At 40.4% G+C, this 27,329-nt stretch overlaps 1 protein-coding gene across 1 annotated transcript in view; it reads left to right on the top strand.

Moving 5' to 3' along the window:
- Positions 1–27,329, top strand: part of atrn (attractin) — a 128,537-nt gene that overhangs the window by 68,079 nt on the left and 33,129 nt on the right. The window contains exon 26 of the mRNA XM_030718251.1: positions 11,104–11,182. Within this exon, the coding sequence (XP_030574111.1) occupies positions 11,104–11,182 (79 nt within the window). The remainder of the gene's footprint in view (positions 1–11,103; positions 11,183–27,329) is intronic.

Raw genomic sequence — 27,329 nt, 5'->3', positions numbered from 1 at the left:
ATATCTTTATAGTCCCACTTTAGAAATGGCACAAAGGCGAATTGATTATAACAAAAGAGCCCAATTATCTTAGCACAGCTGGAAACCACAGTAATACATCTGGCTAGTTAAGGATCTCAAGCATCAGCCTTTGTGGGTTCAATTATACTGTAGGCACAAAGTCGTCCCAGAAAAAGTTACTGCTCAAAGAACAATCACCTCCTCCTCCTTCTTCTTTCGGTTTCTCCTTTTTGGGATCGCCTCCACCTCACCCTTTCTCCTGCATCCTCCTCTGTCACACCAACCATCAGTTTCACCAAAAAAACCCCAAAAAAACAATGGAGTGAAAATGGTAAAGTCTGAGAATTGTACAACAGGGGAAGGCTGTCATTTCCATTTATAATGCCATGCCCTGTATACGGCTGATTGACACTGCTTTCCCTTTACAGGAGGACAATGAACTGCAAAAAAGTGTTCATTAAACCGGTTCAGCTTCATGAGGCAGTGGGGGGGGGATGTCTCCAGATAACCTTAACAAATTGATAGCTAGAACGACAAATGTCCTGTTACCAAAAAATACTCATTAGAGCACCTAATGCATGTCAGTCCACAGCCGAAAGTACTCTCATTTTGAGTAACATTTTGCTTTAGAAAGTATTGAGATAGTCAACATTCCCTGATATACATTAGTCTAAAAGAAAAGCAGCCTTTAAAAGCACTACAGAAATTCCCAACTTCCCAAATATTTCCCAACATAACTGCACACCAGCAAGGATGACGGATCTCCACGCAGCTTATGTGAATCAGCAGCACCGAGTCTCAGTCACCCTTGCAACATCTCATGCCCAGTGAGATTAATTATTAATATCTCAAACACATTTTAAAAATCGCATTTCCCCTCACTGTGCAGTGTGTTATCATGGTTGTGTATTTAAAATGATTAGTGATTTGTTTCTTAACAGAGGGGAAATTAAATTTGTTTGGGACTGAGGCATTAAAAGACAGGGTAGCAGCAGGCTGCCCACCCTGGGCCAAGTCTGGGTGGATGTGTGGGCGCTGTATGACTCATCCTGCTGCCACCAAGGAGGCTTAAATTCTCTCCTCTGAGACAGACAAGTTTGAGTGAAATGCGCATCAGAGTGAAGTTGAGCTTTCATTTGGGGCTGTTTTCTCTCGACGTCTGAAACGTTGTGTTTTTACAGATGTACCTGTCTCAAGTCGCCAGTTGACAACTTCTTTTGCTTTTGTTTAGTTTCCGGGACAAATACCTCAACACTAGAAATCGAAATCTACCAGAAGTGACTCATAATAACTGGGAGATCTTGAGTTTCAGCACTACCAAACCACAATCAGCATGCAGCAGCAGAAAGCGGGTAGCAGTGGTTTTCTTTTGCTCCCGCTGACCTTGTTCTAAACCATTTACCTGATTAAAGCGGAGAGGCGATTTGTGCCGTCGTTCCCAGGTCTCTTCTGTCAGTATCTCAGCCTTCTGTGTCGCACGGGCTCCCACAGTCAACTAACTGCTCCCTCTACCCTCCCCATCGGGCCTTTACTCTCTTCTGCTGAAGCCTCAGCAGTCTAATCTCTGCATTTTCTCTTCTGGGTCTGTGCTGAGCATGTCCCAGTTGTACACCAGTGTTTCTGCTCTTTCCTCTCTTCTGCTTTTTTTTTTTCTCTCTCTGGTGTTTGTGCTAAAATAGTACCCTTGTCTTACTTGCACCTAAAGTTCTGTGTTTTTAATGGTTAAGGAAGATCAGTATTCAGTAATCAGTTTTATTCATGTCTATTTTGCTTGACACTATGTGCAAGCATAGCAAAAACACCTTCCTCTTTCATCTCGAGAACTCATCTAAAATGAAGAGGGCCGTAAATGAATTATCCATGCGTGCATGTGTTTAGTAGGTGATCTTTTGCTTTCGAGGCTTCAGCGGCAACTATTTGACCATAATGGAGTTAAATGTACTCATGTATTATTTGGTAACTCGTCATATTTCTCTGTTTCTGTGGGTTTTTTTTTTTTTTTCCTTTGGGTACTGAGTCTTCAGAAAGCTGCAGAAAGAAATAAAAGCAAGACCATCCTCTTAACTATGGGTGCAACTGCAGAAACGCAGGCACGCACAGCTCTCTGCGTTGGGTCCAGACTTTGATAGGAACCTAATGGCCACTCTTGCATATATTGGCAGCTGGAAGTGGATTGCAGCAGATCCTAAATAATTCTGTTTTTGTGATCATCATCTCACTGTCGAGCCTCTCAAACACATCTGCAGGTTTAGACGTTGGCACAGAAAGTCTCTCAAATGCACACACTCAGTCTTTCGTGCACACTTAAGCACACGCACTCAGAAACACTCTTTGTTCATACACATGAGGCAGCTGGCCACTCAGTAGTGCTGCGTGCCCTCTGAGCTGAGTGATTGTCCTTCAAACCCACAATGCAGCGAATGGCTCGACTTTTTCTCTGCTGCATTTTTAACGCTTCAGACTGGAGCACGTGTTGGAGTTGGGTCAGTGTGATCAAATCCAAATGTCAATTTCAACTCCAGCCTGTTAACTTAAGACAAATCATTCTCAATCATTATCCTGTGACATTTGTCCTCATTGGCGTCACAGCGGAGCCCAGAGCTTTCTGTCTTCAAATTCGATCACTATAATCGGAGGAAAAGAATGTGACATTGACCCCAGCAGTGATGTGCACCGTGCAGAGCATGCACTCGGCTCTCCCTCTGACACACGTTTGTGTTTGTACACAAATGTCCGTCTGGATGAGTGTCTCGCGTCGAATTGACAGGACGGGTGATGGATGATTGACAGGAGGACAGATTGCGGAAGACTCTGCAGTGCAAAAGCAGAACTTGGGGCATGCAAACTTTTGAAATTATTGAGCTGCATAATCAGAACGTTTATGAATATTCATCTATATTAATATAGCAGGAGCATCCTGGGTCAGAGATGTGTCTTTGGATCTCAGTGGGCAAAAACTTTACCCACATGATTTAATCATTTCTCACTCACTTGCTAACAATGTGGGCGGTGGGCCAAAGGCTGCTGTCTGCTTTAGGTTTGAAATGAGCAGTCCTCCTTTTTTTTTTTTTTTTGCTTTCATTGAAACCAAATGTTTTTTTTTGTTTTTTTTTTTCAGTTACTTTCCTTTTACAAAAACCTGATTGTTTTTTGTAAAAGGAAAGTAACTGTTTATACTAAAACATTAAACTAGTGTTTAGAAAAAAAGGATCAGGCAAGCGCTCGTCATTACTATAGTGCAAACCAATCAAGAACATTGTCTGTCATCACTATAAATTCAAATGGGAAGTCAACAAAGGGATCTGAGAAAATTATAACCAAAGCTCAAAAACTACAGCAGATACTACTGCCAGGTAAGCTGTTTAGTTTAAATTTAATATTAATTCATATTCAAATTAATGTTTTTATGTTAATTCTTAATTCTTTCCTCATATTTGATGGTAATAAACTACAAATTGCAGTTTTACCTTGGATGCCATTGTTTGTTCTATTGGAAAATGTCATGTTATAGTTGCAAATCTTTTTAATCATAAATGCTTATTCTTTTAAAGTTAAATATAATATCGTTTTTTTTATTTAACAAATAAGTGGAGCAATTATTCCTTTTGTCTTACATGTACAGTCATGTGAGTATGCTCCATGATTCAGTAGCTTGTAGAACCCCTTTAGCAGCTTCCTGTATGACTTTATATGTTTCTCACGTTAATTTGGAGGAATTTCTGGCCCAGTATTTTTAACTGGGTGATTGCAATGCCGGGTATACAGAGGAGTTCATGGTGTCCAGGCCCCATGGCTGCACAACAAACCCAAATCTTCACCCTTCCACCGCCGTGCTTGACAGTTGGTATGAAGTGCCGACAGCAAACACGGCTCTGCGCGTTACGTCAGTCTCCACTTTGGGCTCGTCTGTTTAAAGGACATTGTTTCAGAAGTCTTCTTCTCTTCGAGCCTAAGCTGTGCTGCCACGTTCTTTCAGACAGATGAGGCTTTTTTCCCTGACAAGCCGTACTTGTTCAGTCTTTGTCTAACTGTGCTGTCATAAACCTCTTTTTATAGAGGTGATCACGCTTGCTCATGAGCAGTTGGTTTAGTACATTTGATTAACAGCACCTGGCTGAAACTTTCTTAATTCCTATGGAAGCACTGGAAGTGTTCTTAGGTTTTCACAGGGCCGCATAGACTCATGTGAAAACTGTTTTCCACATGAAAAAACAGTTTGGAAACCAGCTGCTTTCTTTTGTTTCCTCAAACACATACTAACACGTGTTCACACTCGGTGTAGCGTTTGCCCACAGATTACTCCTTGTGGTGCACAGTGACAGCCGATTCACTTTCACCCTTTTAGAACACCTGGAGAAAAAAAAAAAGAGGCAGAGAGAGAGAGAGACTGAACACACATTCAAACCCAGCCTGTCTGTCCTAAGGGGCCTCCCCTGGCACTCAGCAGGTGCTGGTGCTTGTGCTGTGCCAGAACCCCCACTCTCTCCTCTCCAAGCTTTTTAGTCCTCAGTTTCTTTCTGTCTCTGGGTCTCTGCCTGCTCTCATTCTGCAAAACTGCCCGTTTACGTCACTGCATTACTATCTTTTCTCATTCTTCCTCTCTGCTCTCCTTTGCGCACATTCTTCTTCCCTTCTTCTGGCTTTATTGTCTCCATATTTCTAACTTTCTCTTCATCTTGATCCTCTCTCTCCCTTTCTTAACTTCCCACCCCTCGTCCCCACCCCTACTCTTTATTTTCTTCCTACCGCTCTCTTGCATTCTTAACACTCTGTGCATCGAGCATCATTGCCAGGTCATCAGTGAGGCGTGAGAGAGATACAAGTGTAAGATAGAGCAGAAGGAGAGAGTGCACGAAGCACCTTGTGGCAAAAACCATCCTGATACGTCTGTGAGGAGCTGAAAGCCCCTCTGAGCCCCATAAATAATAAATCATTGAGATCACTAGATTTGACTCAAAGCCTCCACTCCTCCTCCTCCTTTTCCTCCTCCTCCTTTTCCTCACTTGTAATGAGTTGGGAAGAGGGTACTAGGAATGTGACTGGGGCCATGACACCTGGGAACAGGTCCCAAGAGGAGGGCTAACGTTTTTTTCTTCCCATCTGATCAGCCTCGTGTCTACCCACCTCCACTGCATCTAGCACATTTGCTTTCAAGTTTCCTTTTTCCCCTTTAAAAATGAGTTTTGGCAGGGTTATGCAGGCAAAAGCAAAAGCTTTCAGGACAAAAGATGATGTGGAATTGGAGTTTTCATGCTGCAGGCCTCAGCACAGGATTGTCTGGGATATAATGCGACTTGTTGAATAGCTCTCATTTCTTCAGTTTATTGTTTACCTGCTGAGGTTCGATGGTGCCAAAACTCAAGCTGCGTAGGTTTTCAAAGGAAATCTCCTCCTTTATCACTAATCAATGTCTAAATCCTTATATTCCTTTGGAAGCTTTTGTTTTTAATCCATGAGTGTGTCACTACCACTGTAACCTGTATGACATCCAGCAGACAGTACAATACTCCCACCAAACTCACATTTACTAAGTTCTCTGCTTTGGTATCTTCAGTAAATATCAGCCCTCTCATTGCAGCCACAGTGGCCAAATGTACCACATAAATGATTATTACTGCAACACGATTAATCCTCCTTCTACTGAACTTCTAGTTTCAAAGAAGTGCAGTTCTAACTGGCTCCACCCTGTCATCTTAACCAACTGAGGATGGCCAATTTAATTATCGGTTAATGAATCAATTAACTGATAATTGGGCACTGAGGAGGTCATCAAGGCTGTGTGAACTAAGTCCAGCACACTGCTTTGGTTGCACGCTTCTCATTCTGCTGCTTAGAACAGATTTGGTTTTGTCCTCTTACCAAAAATAACTGAGTCTGTTATTTTTTTCCCTGCTGCCGTTGTGAGAGTAGAGAGTAAACAAACAGTTTAAAGCTGCACAGATTATACCCAAATTTGTATTCTGTGACATGTTCAGCCCTCATTTTATTTCAGGTAGGTTAGCCTTTCTTTGAAGGGTCTCATCACCCACAGGGCTGCAGGGTTTAGTGGCGACATGAGCATGGCAGAATAGGACCTCTAAGCAACTGCTGATTAGTGTGTGGTTCAGTGGACAAAACTTATCAGTCATAGTGAAAATGAAATGCTGTTTGGCTAGTGAGCAGGTCTCAGTTCCCACCCTGGAGTAAAAGCCAGCAGCAGGCAGAGTGCAGGATTAGTATTCAGCTGGCTGTAGACAACAGAACCAGTGTGTTGGTGTTTGCCCCGTGGCTGTTGTCTTGCTGTCAGGTTAGCCAATGACACGTCAGAGCTCACCTCTCTGGCCTCAGCAGCCCATGGCTATAATACACTCCGCCTGGCTCTTTTTCCACTCTCCACTCTGCAACTAAAATGGACCGTGTCCATCTTTTTTTTTCCCTTTTTTTAAAAAAAAATTTTAAACCAGAGGTGCTCAAGAAAGCATTCCTTTTTTTTTTTTTTTTTTTTTAACCATCTTCTGTTGCACAATCAAACTTTGGACCAATTTATTAAAGACTGAGCAGCTAAATTTTTTCAAGTTCAATCTAGAAAAGAGTAACTCACAAATTTATAAATAGAACAAAATTGGAACATGTCTATATATTATTTTAGAAAGCACTGAGGGTAAAAAACTGATGATGCCGTAAACTTTGATTTAAGTAACCTATGACAAAAATGTCTAGAATAAATTTAAATGTTGATTTGTTGTGCTTATACATTGTTGATTAATTATGAGATGAAATAGGAAAATATTTTGTGCATTTATATTTTTGTTGAGTATACAGAGTATCTTGTTACATTGTTCTCTTGCCTAGTGTTTGCTTTAGAACACACAAACACACACACTGAAATTTTGCTTAGTGTTGCTAAATTAATGTGACTGTATTTTGGTTTCAGTAGAAAAACCATTGCTGTTATGTGAATAATAGCATGCTAACACACTTGCTACACATCTGACGTACTTGCTTGTCTTTTCCAAAGGTTATGAAAAGATGCCGGTCTTTGAAAATATCAAAGCCTCCTTTTTACTCACAATTACTGAAACAAATTAAGCAATGCCAAAATGGTAACTATTAGACGTTCATTAAACCAAATAATCTTTTTTTTTTTTTTTTTTGAGCAGTATTTTAAAGACTGTTCCATAAATTGGTATCAGTGTCAAAACAATACTTTCTGTATATTATTTTATCAGGTGAAATTACAAGTGAATGCGATGCATTGGCTGAAACTGAGATTTCAACCTGAGTATTTGATAATGTTATATATTAATTGTCGATTTTGCTTCTTTTTTAAAAAAAAAAGACTTTTGCTGATTGCACTAATTACAGTCAGATGGTTGTATTTTGGGAAGTCTGAAATGATCCTTTAATGTTTAAACTTTCAAACTTTGATCCAGTCACTTTTCATTACATGTTCGATATCTGAGGATTGCAGAAACTGGATAAAAGACATCATACTGGCACATTCCTTCTACAGAGTTGATTTTGAGCAGTAGGCATTTCTCATTAGATTGGGGCCTTTCTTGAGCATGCCATCAGAGTGACTCAGAGTTTAACCTGGTTAGCTCAGTGCTGTTAAAAAGCATGAAAACACTTGAGACAGCTCTCGCAGTAGGTAGTAAGTAGTCAGACTACGTGGAATTACATGAATCTCTACAGACAGAACATAAATGTTAACACAACTGTAATGTTTAGGCCAGAAAAACTAATGTGTATGGCAATTTTATTCATATAGGATGTTTTGTTATACATAAACTGAATGTGCTTAATGCAGAAGATAAAACCATAAGAACCTGTGTTGGATTTACAATGGCTCAAGGCAGTGAAAACAGCAAAGCAAACAAGCAAACAAAAACACCACACACACCCCACACAGAGCTATTGAATGAAAGCCTGCGTGAACAAAAAGGGTTTGAGTCTGTTTTTGAATGTCAGCACAGATGTAATTGATCTCAGGTCAGCAGGCAGCTTGTTCAGAAGAACAGGACCGCAGTAACTGAAAGCACCCTCAGCGTACTTGGATCTGATTCTAGGAACATTTCAAAGATCTGCACCTGATGACCCGACAGGTCTGATTGGGTATCTTTGGTGCACCTCATGGGCACAGTAACCCCAGTTTATAAACCAGCTTAGCGAGTTCACTCCACTCCCATGTGTTCATTACTTTGGCTCGTTTTGTTAATGGGACTGCTGGAGTCTGCTCCACAAAGGCAAACGGATGCTCCGTTCTGGAAATCACCTAAATATCACCTCTAAAATCCATAATCCATTAGCTCAAAGTTACATTTATTGAGATGTTTGTGAAGGTGAAGTGTGATTGTCGCAGGTGGCTCTGATGAGACAGCATCTGCTGGTGGATGTTTATTTCTAATTCCCCACTGAAAGTGAGATATCTAGGTGTGATGTATCGGTTGAGGTGTTAGCTGAAGCTTGACGAACTTTTGCGGCTTCCCCGGTGGAGGCTGAGATCAAATGAAGCACATTTCTTTGTCTATTTCGATCTGTGTCTGCTTCCCTTAGTGTTTGTCTCTCTGGTGTTGCTTCCAATAGGCTTGTCTTTCAGTCTTTGTCCTCCGTTTCCTGCTTCTTAACTCTTAACTTTGTCCATTGTTTAAACTTACGCTTTCTAATCTGTCTGTGTTTCACGTTTTCTTCCACCATCACCGTCCATTTTCCTCATCATTGTCTTTCCTTCTCTTCTTGTCCTTTGTTTCTCTCTCCTTTTCCCCTCCCACCCTGCTGAGCAGGGAGACCTTTGATGTGAGGCCGATATCTATTCATGCAAGTCATTCATCAGCACCGTGTTGCTTTTAAAGCAATGAGAAGGAAGCCAGATCAATAAGATGGCTGAACGGATGGATCTCTTAGGGGTCTTCTTCAGCCTGGAGAGATAAGGGAATATTTATTTTTTTTTTTTTGAATGGATGGCCCTTAAAAGAGTCACACAGGGTGGGCGGGGGCTTGGATGGGGGTCGAGAGCGATGAATAAAGATCTGAACGCATCACAGCCGCTATTAAAATAGGCAAAGGCATTTAGATGGAAAAAAGTGGTAGAACTATGGAGAAAACCCTGCGAGGGGTCTTACTGGAAGGCCCACGTGTCTGAAGAAGTTACGCTTCAGTGTGGACTAATTAAATCCACTTCAAAGCCCTGAAAGTGAATTCACAAATATTATTCATGTGATAAACAATAGAAAAAGCTACACTTGAGACAATAAAACATTTATGAATTTATGAAAGTCAAAGCCAGTAGTTTTCAGTCTTTCAGACACTTAACTGAGAGCCCATTAATCATTGAGGATTCAGTCTTGTGTTGAATACTGCAGCATATAGAGACCTGGAGGCCGATATGCTGTGGTATAAACTGGAAACATGGCTTCACTTACTTTGTACTATTCTGTATTTTTCAATTAAAAGTGACACATGCTGCCATGAAGCCTGCCAGCACTGTGTGTCTGATAGAAAATGCCTCTAGCTATGACAAAACACCAAACTATCTTTTTTACTTATAGCCTATTATGACTGCTTGACACGGTACAAACTCTTTAAGTTGAACCGTGTATGAAAATAATCGCAGATATTACTGTAATTAATGTTCTAGACCTGATACAAAAAAGTAAGCCATCCTTAATGTTATGAGACTTAATAATTCGATGTCGTGTCTCTTTCTTTTTCTTCTTAGATTAGATGTTTTTTTTTTTTTTTTTCTTCTTTCTTCCTGGAGGAAACTGTCACGATTCACTCATGTTTAGGCATTTTGCCATCATACTTCTGATACCTCGCTCATCAGCAGCAGTTGCCAACACTGATGTTAGCTGGGACATAGGAAGTCTGACTGAAGATCAGCAGGAGCCGTGACAGGCTGAGCGCTGAAGATGTTGTCCCTGATGTATTTGCGTGCACGCACACACGCTCTTCTTGCGTGTCTGAGACCCAGGGGGAAGTCGGGGGGAAGTCAGGGAAAACACACACACACGCGCGCGCAGATGCTAACAAACCATGTCACCCAGACATGTCACCACAACCATCATCACCTTAAGGTGTTTTTCTGTAGAGTGCAAATAGCGCTCAGCGTTCTTGTATATTTTATTTGTACAAATGTGGGGTGGGGTGGGGGGGGAGACACTTGAAATGAAGCGGGAAAAACACATTCGGTTTTCAAGCAAAACTATGAAAAAAAAAAAAAAATCAAAGTGCTAAAGAATGAAAGGAAGAGAGCGCAGAGTAAAATGGAGCAAAAACATAACAGGATGACAAAGATGGCACTCAATGTCAAAACTTAGAGGAGGAGAAGCATCCTGGAATAAGGATGAGGCATAAAATGGAATTGTGGTTGAAGTCCAAGTATGATGGTGAAAGGACATGTGTGCATGTGTGTCCCTAAAGATGTTTGAGGAGAAAAACACCGTGCTTGACCACCCTCCCCAACAATCTGAAGAAAAGTGCAAAGTGTAGTCAGCTTCTTTTTTTTTTTTTTTCTCTCAATAGCTGTTTGACATTTAACATGCTCACCTTGTATCTTGTGAAGCAGTGACATCATCCTCAGTTATTTCATATTCTGTAACTGTGAATGTATCTATAGTTTGGATTTTTGGATCTTAGTAAAAAGAACAATAATTCCTGTAAAATGAAAATTTGTGTAACTTTATCAGCTGGTGATATTTGTCAGGTGATTTTGGTGGATTTACAGTACAGATGGAGAAGGCTTCAGTGAAATGTCAGATCGACTTCAAAGGTTCTGCTTATTGTGGCAGATTCACTGCTTATGACAGTGAATGTTACCCACAGAGTTTCAAACCTGTCGCTCTTTTAATAATGATACTGTGCAGTGTGGGCTCAATGGTATTATTAACATTTCTGTGGCATCAATTGCTGTCAGCCAAGAACACACACATGCATGTGTTTGATGACAACAGTCTGTGTTAATATGTGACAGAAAACCACTCATAGTCAAATGCTTCTTCACTACAAATTTAGCTTCAAATGATCCTTATGCTCATGAATTTTCTCACGTCTTTATCTGTTTGTTGTAGGTTTTTTTGTTTGGTTTTTTTGGACTCATCACTTCCTCTGTCTTCCCACCCACAGCTGCTTCCTGTCCCTGCTCCTGGTGGCTGCCGTGGTTTGGAAGATCAAACAGAGCTGCTGGGCATCACGGCGGCGAGAAGTAAGTCTGCTTTGCTTTGTGGGTTATCCAACGGGAATAAATATACGGAGTTAGTTTTGTTTTTTTTTTGTTCAAGAATTGCAAAGAAATATGTGATTGCATTAGCACTTTCTAAGTTATTTATTAATGCTAATGTCTAAGCTCATTGTGTCACTGTAGTTTCTGCCCCAAAGCTGTTGTATTCCAAGGACTAAAAATTCCCATCAGATCTGCTAATGCTCTAAAGCAATCAGCACTACAGGCATTAAGGTGACACCACACTCTTGGCTCCTTCGGGTATTATCAGCGTGCACACTGTGGTTTGAATCACAACAGTCCCGCACATATTAAGTGTTTGGTTGTTAATATACTGAAACAGGCATTCGTTTGTTTTGTTTTATGAAGCAGCAGGTATTTTGCGGTATTGGGAATCCAGTATTTTGAATCATGCGTCCCTCTGTCTACTCAGGACACACAAACAATCAGGAGAGAATGTTAAAAGCACGTCAGTGTAACCTGGTTTTTATGGCATTTTATTATATAACATATCGTTGTGTGTTCAGTGCAATGGTTTTTGTGGGTTAAAGTAAATGCTAAGTCTAATGAAAATGTGCAATCATGCTGCAAGTTACAAGTCATTGGAAGGATTGCTAACAGAGTTTTGCCATCAGTGTGTCGTGTAATTGATGTCTTGTTAGCCAACAAGTCATCGCCACAGTTAGAACGATTAAGTGAGTAAGTCATTTTAAACATTATACATATAAAGAAACCTTCACTATGTGACTGAGAGTTTGGTAGGGGCCCACAGGATGGCTTACTAGCTTATCATCAGCAAAAATCTGATGGCTTTTTACTTTACGTCACACATCTCTCCTTAAGCTCAACAAATGTTAAAGAGTCTGGCCTGACTAGCTGTTCAGCCAGACTGTCAAGCTTTATGTTTGCTTGTTGCATGTCGAAAACTAGCGAGGAGTATGAAAAGTCATCAAGTGCAGTTTTTGCATTCTGAATACCGTCACCCTGGGAAAATGACAACATGCTTTTTCATGTGCGCTTCCAGAAAAGTTTAGACCACCTTTTGAACGAGTGGCTGAAAGGTTGCGTGCAGGTGGCATTGTGTTTCTGCATTGTGCTGTGTATGTGTGCGTTTGTGGGGGTGGGGGCAGTGTCTAAGAGCATGCACACTAATGTTGTGCTTAATGTGAATTTTTGGTCTGTGCTTTTTATACTCGGTGTGTCAGCTGAAGTGGCTTTTGCCTGTAACATCGTCCGAAAGTGCCGTCATCAGCCTCACCTCTCCTGCCTGCACCCACTCTGCCCTCTCTTCATCATAAAGCCACTGCTGTCCATCTGGATGCTCTACAGTCTAACCTTCACACAAAATTAAAACTGGAACTTTGTTAAGAGGATTGGAGGCTACAGGAAACTGGGGCCAATGTTAACATCCCCAACACCTGGAAAAGCTTGTTGGTTTTGCTAAAATGCCTGCTGCAGAATTAACCTGGGCTCACATCAAATGATTTATTTCACAAGATGAAAACTAAAATGAAACGTTCCCTTTCAAAGATAAAAATGTTCTTAGTCAAACAATACTTTTTACATAACACAGAGTCGGGCCCATAAATATTTTGACTTTAATTTAAGAGCGCAGACGTTCAGCTGTAATTCACAAAGCTTAATGAAAGTATTACATTAACTGTTAAGGAATTACAGCCTTTTTAAAATTTTTTCTTTTTTAGAAATGGTCCTCCATTTCAGAGGCTCAAAAGTAATTGGACAATTGACTGAGAAGCAGTTTTATGGCCCAGAGCGGCTATTCCCTGATTATTTCATGACAAATTAAGCCGATCGAAGTTCTGGAGTTGCTTCCAAGTGTTAATATCTCTTTTGACCTCATATTGAGAGCTCAAGAAAAAAGATATCAAACACAAGTTTGATGCAAGTGAAGGAGGCCATCATTGGGCTGAAAATAAATAAAACCTATCAGAGAGGCAGAAAATGTTTTAGGAGTGGCCAAATCAGCAATGAAATACATTCTTAAAAAGAACCGCGCTGGCCAGCTCTGCAACACCGAAAAACTCGGCAGACCGTGGAAGACAACTAAAGTGGATAATGACTGAATTCTTTCCTTGGTTAAGACTTTTAGCCAAGTCAGGATCACTTGAGGCAGTAAATACAGAGGGTTTACAAAAGGTGCAAAGCAGTGATTGCACTCGAGAGCAGATTAGACTTTGCCCAAAAACATCTAAAAGAGCCTGCACAGTTCTGGAAAAAAGTTCTTTGGACAGATGAAACCAAGATTAACTTGTACCAAAATGATGGAAAGACAAAACTGTGCATAAGGAGAAAAAACGCTCATAATCTGAAGCAATATTATGGCATGGGCATGTATGGCTGTCAGTGGAAGCAGGTCACTGGTGTTTATTGATGAAGTGACTGCTGATGGAAGCAGCAGGATGAATATACTCAGATGCCCAGATTCAGCCAAGTGCTGCAAATCTGATGTGACGGCGCTTTACAGTGCAAATGGATAATGACCCAAAATATACTGCAAAAGCAACCCAAAAGCTCAAGGTAAAGAAATGTGATATTCTTCAATGGTCACCTGATCACAGCCCAAAAGTGCACGCTTTACACTCACTGAAGACAAAAGTCCAGGCAGACAGACCCACAAATGAGAACGAGCTCATGGTGGCTGCAGTAAATGCTGCGCTTCCCCTCAAAAGAGAAAAATGCAACACTGAGTGATGTCCGTGGCTTCTAGACTTAGAGAGTCATTGACTGCAAAAGTCTTTATATACATGTTCGCTCGCTCACCCACTGAGCACCCCGGTGCCCACAAGCCTTATATTTAAAATTATGTTAAAACTAATTTGTTTAATTTGTTTTGATCCTCTAAAAGTGACACTATTTTTATAAATGTCTGTAATTCCCAAACCCTTTAAATTAATGTTGAAAGGCTGCACTTTAATCCTGTCTTCAATCATGTCAACAGAGCTGAAATTACCAAAATTGTTCATTGTCCAATTTGCTCATGGACCTGATTCGATGGCTCTGCTGTGGCATTTATACAGTCAGTGCTGTTGTGCTCGAACTTGGACACTTGCAACACTTTCAGTTGTGTGTGTGTGTGTGGGGGGGGGGGGGGGTATATATCACTACTCCTTGTCACCACTCCTTGTGTCCTTTGATACAGTAAGCAAAGGGCTGCACAGTGAAAAACCAAATAGGAAAATGTGGTGAAATCCACAAATAGTGGGCAGGACGGATTACTTTCAAATAAGCCAGGGTCCTTGTTGTAGAAACCACTGAATATAAACCATGGTTTATATTCAGTGGTAGGAACCAAGGGCTTTCTGTTAGAAAATGTTGACTTTCCTGCATGCTGTATTGTCTACCTAAATACTTATTATACTCAAAATAAATAATAATACAGAGCTGCATCAGTGAATGAATAAAATAAACATTCAAAGGGCCAAATTGTCATATTCATATCAAATAAATATGTTTGTTTGTTATGACCTATGGACCTGATTGAGACTGCTTTACATGTGTAGCTAACTCAAACGTTACCATCACATCATTGACCTGCATCATGAATGAAGAAAAGCTTGGCTAGTACCTATTATTATTTATTTATTTTTTTTCCCATTCTTCCGAGACAGTGATGTGACCAGTAAACTGTCGGGCAATCCCTGTGCTTTTATTTTGAAAGTTCAGTCACAGGCGACAAGCTGGCACCGGCCCGTCCTCCTGGGCTCATCAGTCTGCTGTTGTGAGACCGATTCTGCAGTTTGACAAACTCACTCCATTGTGTTGAACTGCAGCTGGTAGTGCTGCTCTGTGATCTGCTCTGAAGATCTTCTGAGAGGTGCAGGGTGACTCCACCCAGAACCTGAAGCTGGTTGAGAATTGATTCATGTGCTGCTGCTACAGTGTGAGCTCACTGAGGCTGCAGAGCAGGCTGAGCAGTACTGCTGCAAACCGCAGTTCAAGACAAAGGACTCTGAATTTGTCCAAGTGGTGAGATAGCTGACACCTGCTCCATTATTTATTGTATATTTAGTATGATTTATTCATGCTTTTAAGAAAACATTTGCGGCCGTCCTTTCATGTGCACATGCACCCCGCTGAAGGTACAGCTTCTATTGGATGCTGGTTTCCAGGTTTAGATGGTGCCCACAGGCCAATATTTTGTATTTTGTGCGCTGCGGTGGAATGAGCAGAGACGGTGATCACGGCAACACTTTTGATTAATCTGTTAATGAAGCTGTAATGATGCGAAACTGTGCAAGCGGAAGTATAACTTGCTGTGGAAAAGCTTTAATTTTTTTATCCATAAAAAAGGTCACCATTTTTCTTTTAATCATGCTTGACTGGTGATTCAGTACGTGCAGGTTTTCTGCCTCCGTAACAATAGAAATTAAATCCCTTCCCATTCATTCAGATGAGGGCTTCAGAATATATCAAATAACTGTTTGCAGACGTTAGCGCGCGAGCTGCTGAATGTACTGTTTGTAGAAGAACTTTGGTTTTTGTCTTTTTATGCAGACTCTCGATGAACGGTTAAAAGTCTTGAGCAACAGTTATGAAGGCACTCCTTTAATTTTGATACTGAGATTAACAATGAAGAGCTTTCATAATTTAAAACTTGTTCACAACTCTGAAGAAACCATATGATGATGATGGTGTAATTTACCAGTCATCTCTTCAAGATGGGCCCATTGGATACATTTGCCTTTAATACAGCCGACATTTTTAGTTGTCACAGTATAAAAGCCCAGGTGTTCTTATTATTAATAATTGTTCTTTTCTGTTCATGTCTATTAGTAATAATTTTTTTTTTTTTTTCATCTAATCTTTTCCTACTGTGGCATATAAAAGTGTCAGCTGTGAAATAGCCCCCATTACAGACACAAGTTCATCGAAGATGGTAAACAACATGATATGGTTGTTGCCTCAAAAGGACTGAATAAAAATCCTTTATTCTTTTTTTTTTTTCTTCATTACAAGCCCGGAGTGAAAAATAAACTCTCAATAGGTGTGAGTGAGGCGATGAGCTATAAAATGGCAATTGCAGCACTGCAGTCTGAGCAAATGACGCTCAGTCCTAGTTATGCACCAAGTTGTGAAGTCGCATTTCAGCAGTGTTGTGAGATGATGCCCTGAGTTATATTCACCACAATAGGTGCTTTCTATAAAGAATCTGAAGGAAACACCAGCCAGTTTATAAAGATAGTCTTTTTTTTTTTTTTTTGGGCTCACTCTCATGTCATAACTGCTCGCCACCTATCTTCATCTAGGAGAATTATATAAGGAAGTCAAGACAAAAAAAACTTAATCTAGCAGCACAGACAACCTGCCTTCATGCATGCTCATGTTCTGCGTGAACACAGCGTGACACGCAATTTACGCAAACAGAAAGCTAATCATGTTTTTCCTCGAGGTCGACTGTCTTCGTTACAGCCGTTCGCTTCCTTGACATCAAGACCGTTCTGTTCTTTTTAGCGCTGTCCCCCAAGGCTTGGCTCTCACATTTATCCTTGATTCCTCCATGTTACTTGCTGCTTGCATCAGCTGTACAGTGACACACATTTGCATCTAATTATGCCCACGTTCACCTCACTTAAGCCTGACGCAGTGGAAAGTGGTGGCCGTTGCATTTTATGTGGTCATTGCAGGGTCACAGGAATTTAAGCCAATGGCCTTAAGTCTTTTATTTCCTACCACTGGCTGCTTGTCATTTGACTTGAAGGAGTTTAAGCTCATCGTGCTGTCACGGGCATTGTGAGTCGCTCTGTATAACAGTGTTAGCGTGAGCCCTATAATGCAAATGTCACTGTGAGCTTTTTTTTTTTTTTTTTTTTTTTTTTTTAAAAAGATGGAGCTGTAGGCACAGGGATTGAAATCAGCTTTTTAGAAAGGTGCATTTGTTGTTACATTTACTCTTATACTACACAAAAATATACAAAATACAAAAGCTTGGTTGATATTCATGTAGCTTATATACAAGTTACAAAAAAATTAAACTTACTATAAATTTGAATTCTGTTATTTTAAGCCTTTATTGTGCCTGTTTTAAAAAAAAAAAAAAAAAAATCAGAAATGATTTACTTGTACCTGTGTATTTTTGTATGCAGCTGAAAATAAGGTGTTTTTATTCTGTAGCATGACAACTACAACCACAATTTTTAAGGTTTTATTCTCATTTGTAAGGTTTTCAGGTGTTAATTTGGTGCCGGGAGTATTGATGACTTGAGGACTGTGTCTGTAGTTCTTCTCATCGTAGACGCAGGGTAACACTTGCTAAGACTGGTTTTTGGAACCACGGGGAACCCACCTGTTGTGCATTGTGTGGCTTGTTTGTGCAGGTTTCAAAGTGTTCAAATGCATTTCTTTCCTCGTGTGTCTTCACCCTGCATCTGTTTGCATACATGTGCGCGTATGTGGTGCATCTTTCTGTAGTGCCTGAATCTTAATCAAAGCCTTCCTTTGATACCTGACAGTTCCTTTGAAGGAAGCTGGAGCTGCCAGATGGCATTAGACAGACCCAACCACAGCAGCCGTATCGTTCCATAAAAGGCCCTGCCCTTTTAGTCAGAATAGGTATTAAAAGCGCTTGAGCAGCAAGTTGATTATTCCTGTGGTAACATTTTAGTACAGCAGGTCTCAAAGAGCTGTGGTTCTGAATTGACTCTGACTTTTGTCTTTTAGCATTACATCTATATTTACCTTCTTAAAATTCATCTTTAAAGAGAGACAAAGTGCTGAAATGAGAGTTACAGTTTTCTCTCATCAGCATCCAACAACAGACAGGTTTCAGGCACAGCTTACGGAGGCCTGTAACAAGACACAAACGATTAAAGCTGCTTCTTTTTCCTTTTTTTTCTCTTCTTTTTTTTTAAAGCAAGCTAGGCAATTAAAGCAAAAATCCAGCAAGCAGATCTAGTGAAAGGGTAATATATCATGATGCAAAATACTGTAATAATGGTACCACTTTCACTTTCTTTGCCTTAGGACAGAATATCTAATTTCACTAGATTGTAGGAGAGATGTTGGGCCAGAATGGAAGGGTTGAAAGACAGAGTTTTCTGTACCTGGCTGCGTAAGAGTTGAGTCATATGTTCAGAAATGGGGCCCCTTTCGATGACTTTGTAATGCATATAGAGGAAGCCTTTGATGTTCATTGTCAGTTTTCCCAGTATTCTCTCTTTCATCCTCACTGGGATCTCATACAGTTGTATTCCCCTGGAGATCCTCCTCCTCCTCCACTGTACCTTCACAAAAATATCCTCACGCTGACAAAGTGTGAATTTATCCAACATCCACTGTTGCACTAACCCAGAAATATGTCACATATAACTTGACATATATTAGACACGCATTGCACCCTGAGGTATTGACATAAATGCAGAATGTGATAATGTCCCTGATCAATTCTGCTGTGTTCCACATTTACATTACACAACAGACAGATTGCCCGGAGGATGAAGGCAGAGAGGGAGTGGAGATGGGATAGACGTCTCTAAATACCTTCACATATTTATTACCACCCATTAAGCTGCCCTCCTCAGCCCCCTCCCTCTCGCCAACATCTGCCCACTACTGCCTTCTCTTAACTATAAATAAGGATGTCAGTGAAGGTGTCAAGGCTCAGGCCCTTGTCATAAAATGAACCAAAGCTGCTAAATGGCCTGCAGTGTGTAAACTTAACGTTTCTGTTCGAATCAAAGGTTATCGAACTCACTTTGAAAAATATTCTCTCCAAACACAAACACACGCTCCTGCTAGAAATGGGCACCTTTTCCCTTCTCTCTTTGATGATTCTGTGAGGGGAAATACGCCGTCCACACATAAAAGTCCCTCTAAAAAAGAAAAAAAAGAAGAAAAAAAAAGGAAGCAAATCGGAGATCTGAGACCTTAACAGGATGTGACACGGTGAAAAAAGCTGTGATCTCTTATGTAAGACTTTTCACTTGTTTATATTGAAGCATTTTACCTGTGAATTCACAAAACGGTGTACATACAGTTTCAGATGTTCACACCTTGCTGCACATCATATATATATTTTTTTTTACTTTATGTGAGGTATGTAAGAGTGTAGCAGTTTTTGCATACCTGTATGTATTTTGACTTTGGGCTTCAGCTAATTGCATCCTATAACATTTATCCAAATTTTCATGCAATGATGTCGGTGAGCTACAGACCATTTCTAATGTTTCTGAAGTTTAACACCCAGCTTGCTCCACTGGTAGCAGGTACTTAAAGTATAAAAATGGTTAAATATTTATAGTTATTGGTGTGAGCTCTTTGGTCTTGGGCATGGTGGAGTGTGATTGAGTGTGTCTCTTTTATACAGGTAACAAGTTCAAACAGGTGCAAGTAATACAGGTAATTAGTGCAGAATAGGAGGGCTTCTTAAAAACTAACAGGTCTGTGAGAGGCAGGATTCTTGCAGGTTGGTAGGTGATCAAATACTTATTTCCTGCAGTAAAATGCAAATAGATTATTTAAAAATCATACAGTGTGATTTTTCTGGATTTTTTATTTTTAAAGATTCTGTCTCTCACAGTTGAAGTGTACCTATGATAAAAATTACAGACCTCTCCATTCTTTGTAACTTGCAAAATCGGCAGTGTATCAAATACTTATTTTCCCCTCTGTATGCCAAGTTTTTAATAAAGTGAGAAGTATAAATAGTTTCAAACCATTTCCTTACCTGTCTAACCCAACAAGTGCGTAGTTCCTCACCTGACATATTTGCACGCTATTTAAGACTGAAGCACAGCTTATGTGGGACCTTTTCTTGCCATCTCATGCCAAGCGTGAGGATGAAGAGCTGGCAATAAGGTTGTTAAATGGTTCCATGGCTGTCTCCTTATGTCTGTGCCCTTAGCCACTGCAAACTGCTGACCCACATTTTTTGGGTGGGTGACTTTTTTTTTCTCTGGGCCTTCTCGTAATGTCCTGTCCGCCCCCGTCCATTCCAAACTCAGCTGATGGAGAGAACTGAGACCTTTTACCGACACCTTCACTGACCCTGTCTGCAGCTTTCAGCAGTCCCTGCTTGCCCGTGCTGCTTCATAACTGAAGTACATCAACACTTGTATACTCTCTGTTTCACTTTGTCTTCAGACTTGTGCATCCACACACACACACACACACACACACACACACACACACACACACACACACACACACACACACACACACACACTTGCAGTAGAACTTAATTTAACCAAGAAAGACATTTAAGAGATTGAGGCCATGTAGCACTTTGAACATCAGCAGTCACCCTGCTACTGTACAAACAGAGGACCAGAGAATGTATTGAAAATCCACGGAACCGTTCTATGCAGTGGTTCATCAACTACTGTTCTCCGTACTTGCTGCAGTGGGATTCATGTGTAGAGCAGCATATAGTGACCTAAACAGCAAAACACTTTCAGGCACTATGATTGTCATCATTTTAATTACATCATAGTGGCTACACAGTTAAAATGTAACAGATAAATGTTGGCTAAAATAAATACCAACATGCATTATTGTGACTATTTCCCAAATTACTGAATAGAAATACTTTGTAGTAGCTGTCACATATTAATTTTGTTCTTATCCAGTTGTGATTTTTCTTTGTGCATGATGGCATTTACTGCTTGGTTCATAACCATAGGTTGTTTACATCTTTCCATGAGGCATTATGGAGTACTCTGAGCGCGTTATACTGGGTATAGTAATATTCACTCAGTATTCAAACGTCCACCATGATATGTAGTGTTTTGTGATTCTGATGATCACAATGCAGGCTAACAATGAAGTATCAGCAGACACATTGCCCTTTCCTTAAGAAACATGGATAAAATATATTGTTTGTTTGCAGTAAATTAAGTGGCCTTCTGTATTTTGATAATGTGGAACTAGATATCTGAACACAGTCCTACACATCAAACTGAACACAAAGGTGGGTGTTGGCAGTTAAGTCTGTAATGAAACTCAGTCTAGTGTACAGCATCATCAGGAAGTTTGTAAATTGCATCTCCATAATCAGTCATGCAGTCATTCTTAGAAGCTTTCAAAACAACTCGCTGTCATACATGCACGGTCACACAAGCCCACAGTCTCAAACATTCACCACCTTCACTCCTCTCTCATTGACTCACACACACAGCCTCACATGGAAAAAGGCCTACAGCAGATGGTTTGGTGTGAAAGTGCAGTAGAGTGGGACAGACTGGCACAAGTATCGTTTGAATAGGCAGAAACCTGGAATACAATGAAGACATCAAGGAGCACGTAGGCTCCACATCAGTTCTGTTTCCAGAATCATCTGTAATGATAAATAGGATCCTCTCCCCGGCATGGCTGCTCCCGACACATACACACCAGCCCCAGAAGCAGATGGCTAGATGTGAATGCAGTTCACACATGAGCAAGGAAGAAAGGAAAAAACAATCTTTCCACCTTTACCTTGCAGCTGTTACCCCCTTACAAAGCACTTCTCGATTATGCTCTGTAATACATTATAATTTTAGAATCGCAGGAATTCACTGTAGCTTGGAGTCGCTTCACTTCTGCATGCCAGGAGCAGTATACAGCATGATCCAGGGAGTATCCGTGTGCATCCCCTGATAGCGCTTTAATACACAGTGCAACTGTACCACATGTTTACACCCAGTAATTAGTATGTAATAAATGAAGACCAAGCTAACAGAACTTAATTATGCTGTTACACTGTCCACATTACATATCCAGCCAGAGCTGATGAGAAACATTCACAGCAGCCGCATAGAAATAATGTGATGCAATCAGAAACTGAAAATATCTAGAAGAACTCCCCAAATTCTATATATCTGATATAAAGGAACACTTTGAAAACACATCAGATTTCCCAGGGGGAAACAAAATCAGTTTGCATACTGTTTGATGGAAATGAAAATGATCAACCCACAGAGGGATGAATTCAAAGACACTCCAAAAATCAAAGGGAAAAATGATGTGCAGGCTCGTCCATTTTGACAAAACGCCATTGCAGTAACTCAAAGTCTTACTCGGTAGTCTGTGGAGCCCCCAGGTCCTTGTATGCATGCCTGACAATGTCGGGGCGTCCTCCCAATGAGACGATGGTGTCTTGAGAGATCTCCTCCCAGATCTGGACCAGGGCATCACTGAGCTCCTGGACGGTCTGAGGTCCAACCTGGTGACATCAGATGGATGGAAACATAATGTCCCAAAGGAGTTATATTGGATTTTGGTGAGGTGAGCGTAGGGGCCAGTGAGTGGTATCAATTCTTTCCTCCAGGAACTGTCTGCATGTTCTCTGTTTCTCTCCCTGTTTCTGATTGTTTGGTCAGAGACATTCACACCAGCAGGCTGCTGGAGGTCATTTTGTAGGACTGTGGCAGTGCTCATCCTTTTCCTCTTTGCACAAAGGAGCAGATGCCGGACCTGCCAATGGGTGTCCAGCTCTCTGCTCCACATATCGATGTGTTGGACTACCTATGCCACCTCTGTGAGGTCGCCTCATGCTACCAGTAGTGACACTGGCCCTAGCCAAAGATGAGGAGAGAACAAATGTCAGCGGCCTCCACCTGTGAAACCATTCCTGTTTTGGGGGTTGTCTCATTGTTGCCCCTCTAGTGCACCTGTTGTTAATTTCACGAACACCAAAGCAGCTGAAACTGATTAACACCCCCCTCTGCTACTTAACTGAGCAGATCAATATCCCAGACGTTTAACTGACTTGATGCTGAACTCTGATTTAAAGTGTTCCTTTAATTTTTTTTGAGCAGTATATCCCCCCACTCCAGATTTCCGGAAAATTGTAGGTGAAGTTATTTATCTACATGTTCTACTCATTTAAGTTGTTGTGTTTGTGTTGTTCCAAACGTGTGTCGCCACCACGGAAGTTGCATAAGCGCCCTCTGATGGATAAACTGTGCAACATCAACACTCATAACATCAGTGGCTTTTTCTTTTCTTGTTTACTTGATTCATTTTCATTTGTTTGTCATTATTATTAAATGCCAACACTGATAGCTCAGAAAGTAGCTATTTTTGCATATTTATTCGTAAATTAATATCTGCTGCTGAACCTCCTGGTGTGTTGTATTGCCATCTGCCATTGTGGAGGGCATATTACGCTGACCATTTGTGAGAGAACTCCTGGGCCATTCACAGCAGAAAGGCTGTACTAAAAGTCACCTTTTTTGTCTTGAAAGAATATAGTTTATCTTGTAAATGCTGTATTCCTTTGCAAAGCATGATTTATTAGATATTCGTTATTCTTGATAGGTATGTTTTGCACTTGCAAAACAAAAATCATTAGTCTGTTAGTGATGTTTTGCAAACCGCAGTTTGTTAATGAATCATGGGGCATTTGGAAAACATGTTTTGTTCCTTTAATTTTTGGCAGGAAAGTAGCTCCATGAATATTATATTTCTGTGTGGTGTTCATATTTGTTCCAAGAAATTTGAATCAATCTGTGAAAGTTGTGGGTTCACATTTTGTTGTGGGGGCGCTGTATGTGAAATCCTGTGTTGGTCATACTGAGCAAGAGGTTGTTGAGACTCCGTGGGCTCATTATTGGTTTAGTGGCATCTGTGCTAAAGGTTAGTGGACAGCCTTTTATCTTGTTCTGCTTCTGCAATAATATTCATTTGTAATGCTGATGTTGGTTTTCATTGTTAAACTGAAGTTGAATGGGTTTCTCTTACTGAAATCAACTAATAGAATTCAGGTGTGGTTCCACTTGCGTGGTGAAAAGCAAGACCATTGGCATTCCTGTAGATCTGGTTTAACCTTTTTAACAGACAGGCTGCTGACTGCAGGCTACATTACGTTTTCTAATGATATAAAAACAGGTTTGTAGTAAGAATTTTGGAATAAAATGTAAATGCTACCAAGTTGTAAAAAGATGTTTTTTATTTTGTTATTTTTTTTTTTTTGTGATGCTGGCAGTGTGAGTCTTACTTGGCTTCAGCATAACTGGAGTTTGATCCAGCTAAACATTATTAGCGTAGGACTAACATAGCCTGCAGACATCCAGAGATGTTTAATAATCAGCTCAGTTTTTATCATCAGCTAAGTAAAAATGGGGCAATTTGAGTTTAAAGTAAGTCACAAAAAAGGATCAGAACTTTAAACTTATACAAAAAAAAAAAAATCATTTTGAGTATACTCATGATAGATATATATATATATATATATATATTTTTTTTTTTTTTTTTTTTTAAAACATGGGTGAACGTATAGCAGGGATCAGGTGGAGGAGTTTGCAGTATAGTGGATGGTTGGAGTCTAAAAGAGTGTGGCACCCTGTACATCACATCTGCGTCACTCCTGTAACCCACTGACTTGATCAATACTCTTCAAAGACATTTCTGTGTTTAGTTGGCTTGATCTGCAGTCTAAATGGTGGATCTTCCAGCACAGATGACCTGCAGAGCTCTGGAACAGGCACACTGCTAATATTTAGCTGTCAGAGACTTTTCAGTTTGGAATTTGGATTTCATGTGACATAAACTGAAATTAAAAGCAGAGGGTTTTGAACCAGATTATAAAGGAGATAATGGATCATACACATAAAGTAGTCAAGCTTTAATGACTTTATTATTGTGACATATGAGTGGTTTTTGTGCGATGCTGCTCCCCAGCTACTGCCCGGTCACTGTAATGCTGACTACAAAATTCATACTTTTCATTCTAATGTGTTGCTCAGTTCCAGAGGCAACACCTGAAATCCCTTTGCAAATGCAGCTTTCAGCAACACTTTGCCAGTGTAAACTTGACCATGTGAACTTTTTGTCAGTGGCAGGTTGAAGATGAAAGATTTCTGTGTAATTTGCGGAGACTCCAAACAGCATAAGCTTTGTGACTTAAACGGTAAAGTGAAAGGTCTCCATGTCAGTCACTGCGTTCTTGTGAAAGAAATGTTATTTGAACATAGAGGTAGATTAGTGTTACCTATGTGTACCCTTGAAAATGGATTCAACCATGCCTGCTCTCAGTAAGAATAATTATGCCCTTGAAGGCAGACTTTTGAGGCCATGGTCATTGTTATGGCTCTGTGGTAGAGTGAAATGTTCTGGGATTGTGCTCCAGAAGTGCATCCTTGCTTTAAGAAACATAGAGGGCATTCATACTGACTACTGTAACAGTCCTTTGGGTTAGAAATTTCTTTCTTTTTTTTCCTACCCCTTTTCCGTGTGAACACAAAGCAAAAATTGTGTTCCTTACAGCAGAAATACATGTAGAATGAACAATTGACATCACAGGCGCGTGCCACGTGATTCTCGAGGGAGAGTGTCGTGCTCCTGAAACATTAAGGACTGCGTAGGTGATGAATCTACTTTAGCTTAATAGCTCTTTGTCTTGTAAGGGGTTTTTGTCTCCTCACAGTTGACTACTGACTGAATCAAACAAAAATAAATAAAAAGCTTGATTTCCCTTCGTTCTTCATGTAGCAGACATAGCCTTGTCAAGACAAAGAAGCCAAAGTATCACCCCTTCCTTTCTTTTTCTTTCTTTTTTTTTTTTTCTTTTTTGTTACAGAACGAAAGCTCATTTCAGCTGCAGTGTTGACAGACTTGTGGTGTTTGTCTCAGCTAGTGTTGTCCTGTGTTGTTTGTCTCAGCTGTCAGGGATGTCCGGTTATCTCCCCTTCCAGCAATTCAGCTGTGGCCGTATCCACACTGGACAAGTTCAGGGAGGGAGAAGCCATCGCCTTGTCTCACTCTCTGCAAAATGCTATTAAGGGGGAGGAAACCTGTTCAGTCCTCCCTGCTCCTGCAGTCTCCGTCCCTGCTGGAGGTGGGAGATGGATTGCTCAAGGTGACCGCAACTGGCGCTCTGTCTGCTCAGCCCGACCGTTCTCATGCCACCATTCTTCACACTTACTCATTCTCTTCTTTCGGCTTGCACGTTGCCAGGACCCCAGGCAGCATTCTTCAGAGCTGCCTTTAGCAGCTTCTTGGTTGAGAGCCCCCACACCAGCCCCCACCCCTCAGCCATGTTTTCCCTCTCTGCTGCTGTGTGGCCTTGTTTCCCGATGAGCAGATGACGTAAAAGTCTCACACTAAGCTCCTTTTAAACAAGTCAAAGCTGTGGTACTGAATTATGCTAATTACAGTCATTTACCAGCAAATACAAGAATGTCTCAAGACATACATGAAAGCTCTGAAAGCTGCCTTTAAAAAAGCAGTGCTGTACTAGTTTTCTCACACAGCGTAAACCATATGAAGTGCAAAGTTTATCACTTAAAACGTAAGTTATGATAAATAACATTAAGGTAGTGAAATTCATAACGTGCAAGTTATAAACAGAACCAAGTTTAAATTTAAGTGTCTGAGGCAGGTTTGAAATGAAACATTGGGGAAAAAAATTTAAATGATTATTTCTAAGGATCTTAGTAAGTAAACATAGACTGTATGTAAAAGATGGCTGGAACCACTGTGGTATCACTTTCTGGTTAGTAGACTAGTTAGTTAGTTGACTATGGCTTTAACACCTAGAGCCTGTCATTTTGGTAGCTGTCATTTTTAAATATTGCTCTTTCTTTCCTTTCATTTTTCTTTATTTTAAACCAGATTTGACCATATTTGAATGTGAAGGTAGAATGGTGGTATTTTAAGCTAACGCTAGCTTTTGCTGGCTAGTTTTATTAAAAAGGCACTTGTGTAATTTACTGTGATCTTTAACCCTCTGTATCCCAGTGGAATTTGATTAGTATGCTTCAGATTACAAGAATTCCAAAAGGGAGAGGAATTTTAATGAACACCTTAAAAAAAACATAACGTGTCAATTATAAGGTTAGCTTTAATTTAAAGGGCACAAATAGGTCTTTTAATCAGCATCTCCTTCTCGTCCTCTTTTGCAAGTCAGGGCTGTAAAATTATAAAATGTGCATCAACATATACGTATAAAAATATACACTTATTTATTCCTGATATTGTCACAGTTATTGATATGCGACCCTCTCGTTTCCGGACAGTTGACAGTTAGCCGGCTGTAACAGCAGCAGCTGATGCCATGCCAGGTAACATTTGGCTCCCGCGTACTAAGCATCACACTTTCCTTCTAATAAACAGTTTGATTACATTCTCACATTGTATGAGAGTTTATTTTCTAAGTGTCCAACAATGTTAGATCCACTTCAAAGAAAGTTTCCGT

The sequence above is a fragment of the Archocentrus centrarchus genome, chromosome 22 (assembly GCF_007364275.1).
Source record: "Archocentrus centrarchus isolate MPI-CPG fArcCen1 chromosome 22, fArcCen1, whole genome shotgun sequence".
Taxonomy (NCBI): Eukaryota; Metazoa; Chordata; class Actinopteri; order Cichliformes; family Cichlidae; genus Archocentrus; species Archocentrus centrarchus.
The sequence above is the reverse complement of the archived record's forward strand: the minus strand, read 5'-3'. Positions and strand labels throughout refer to the sequence as shown.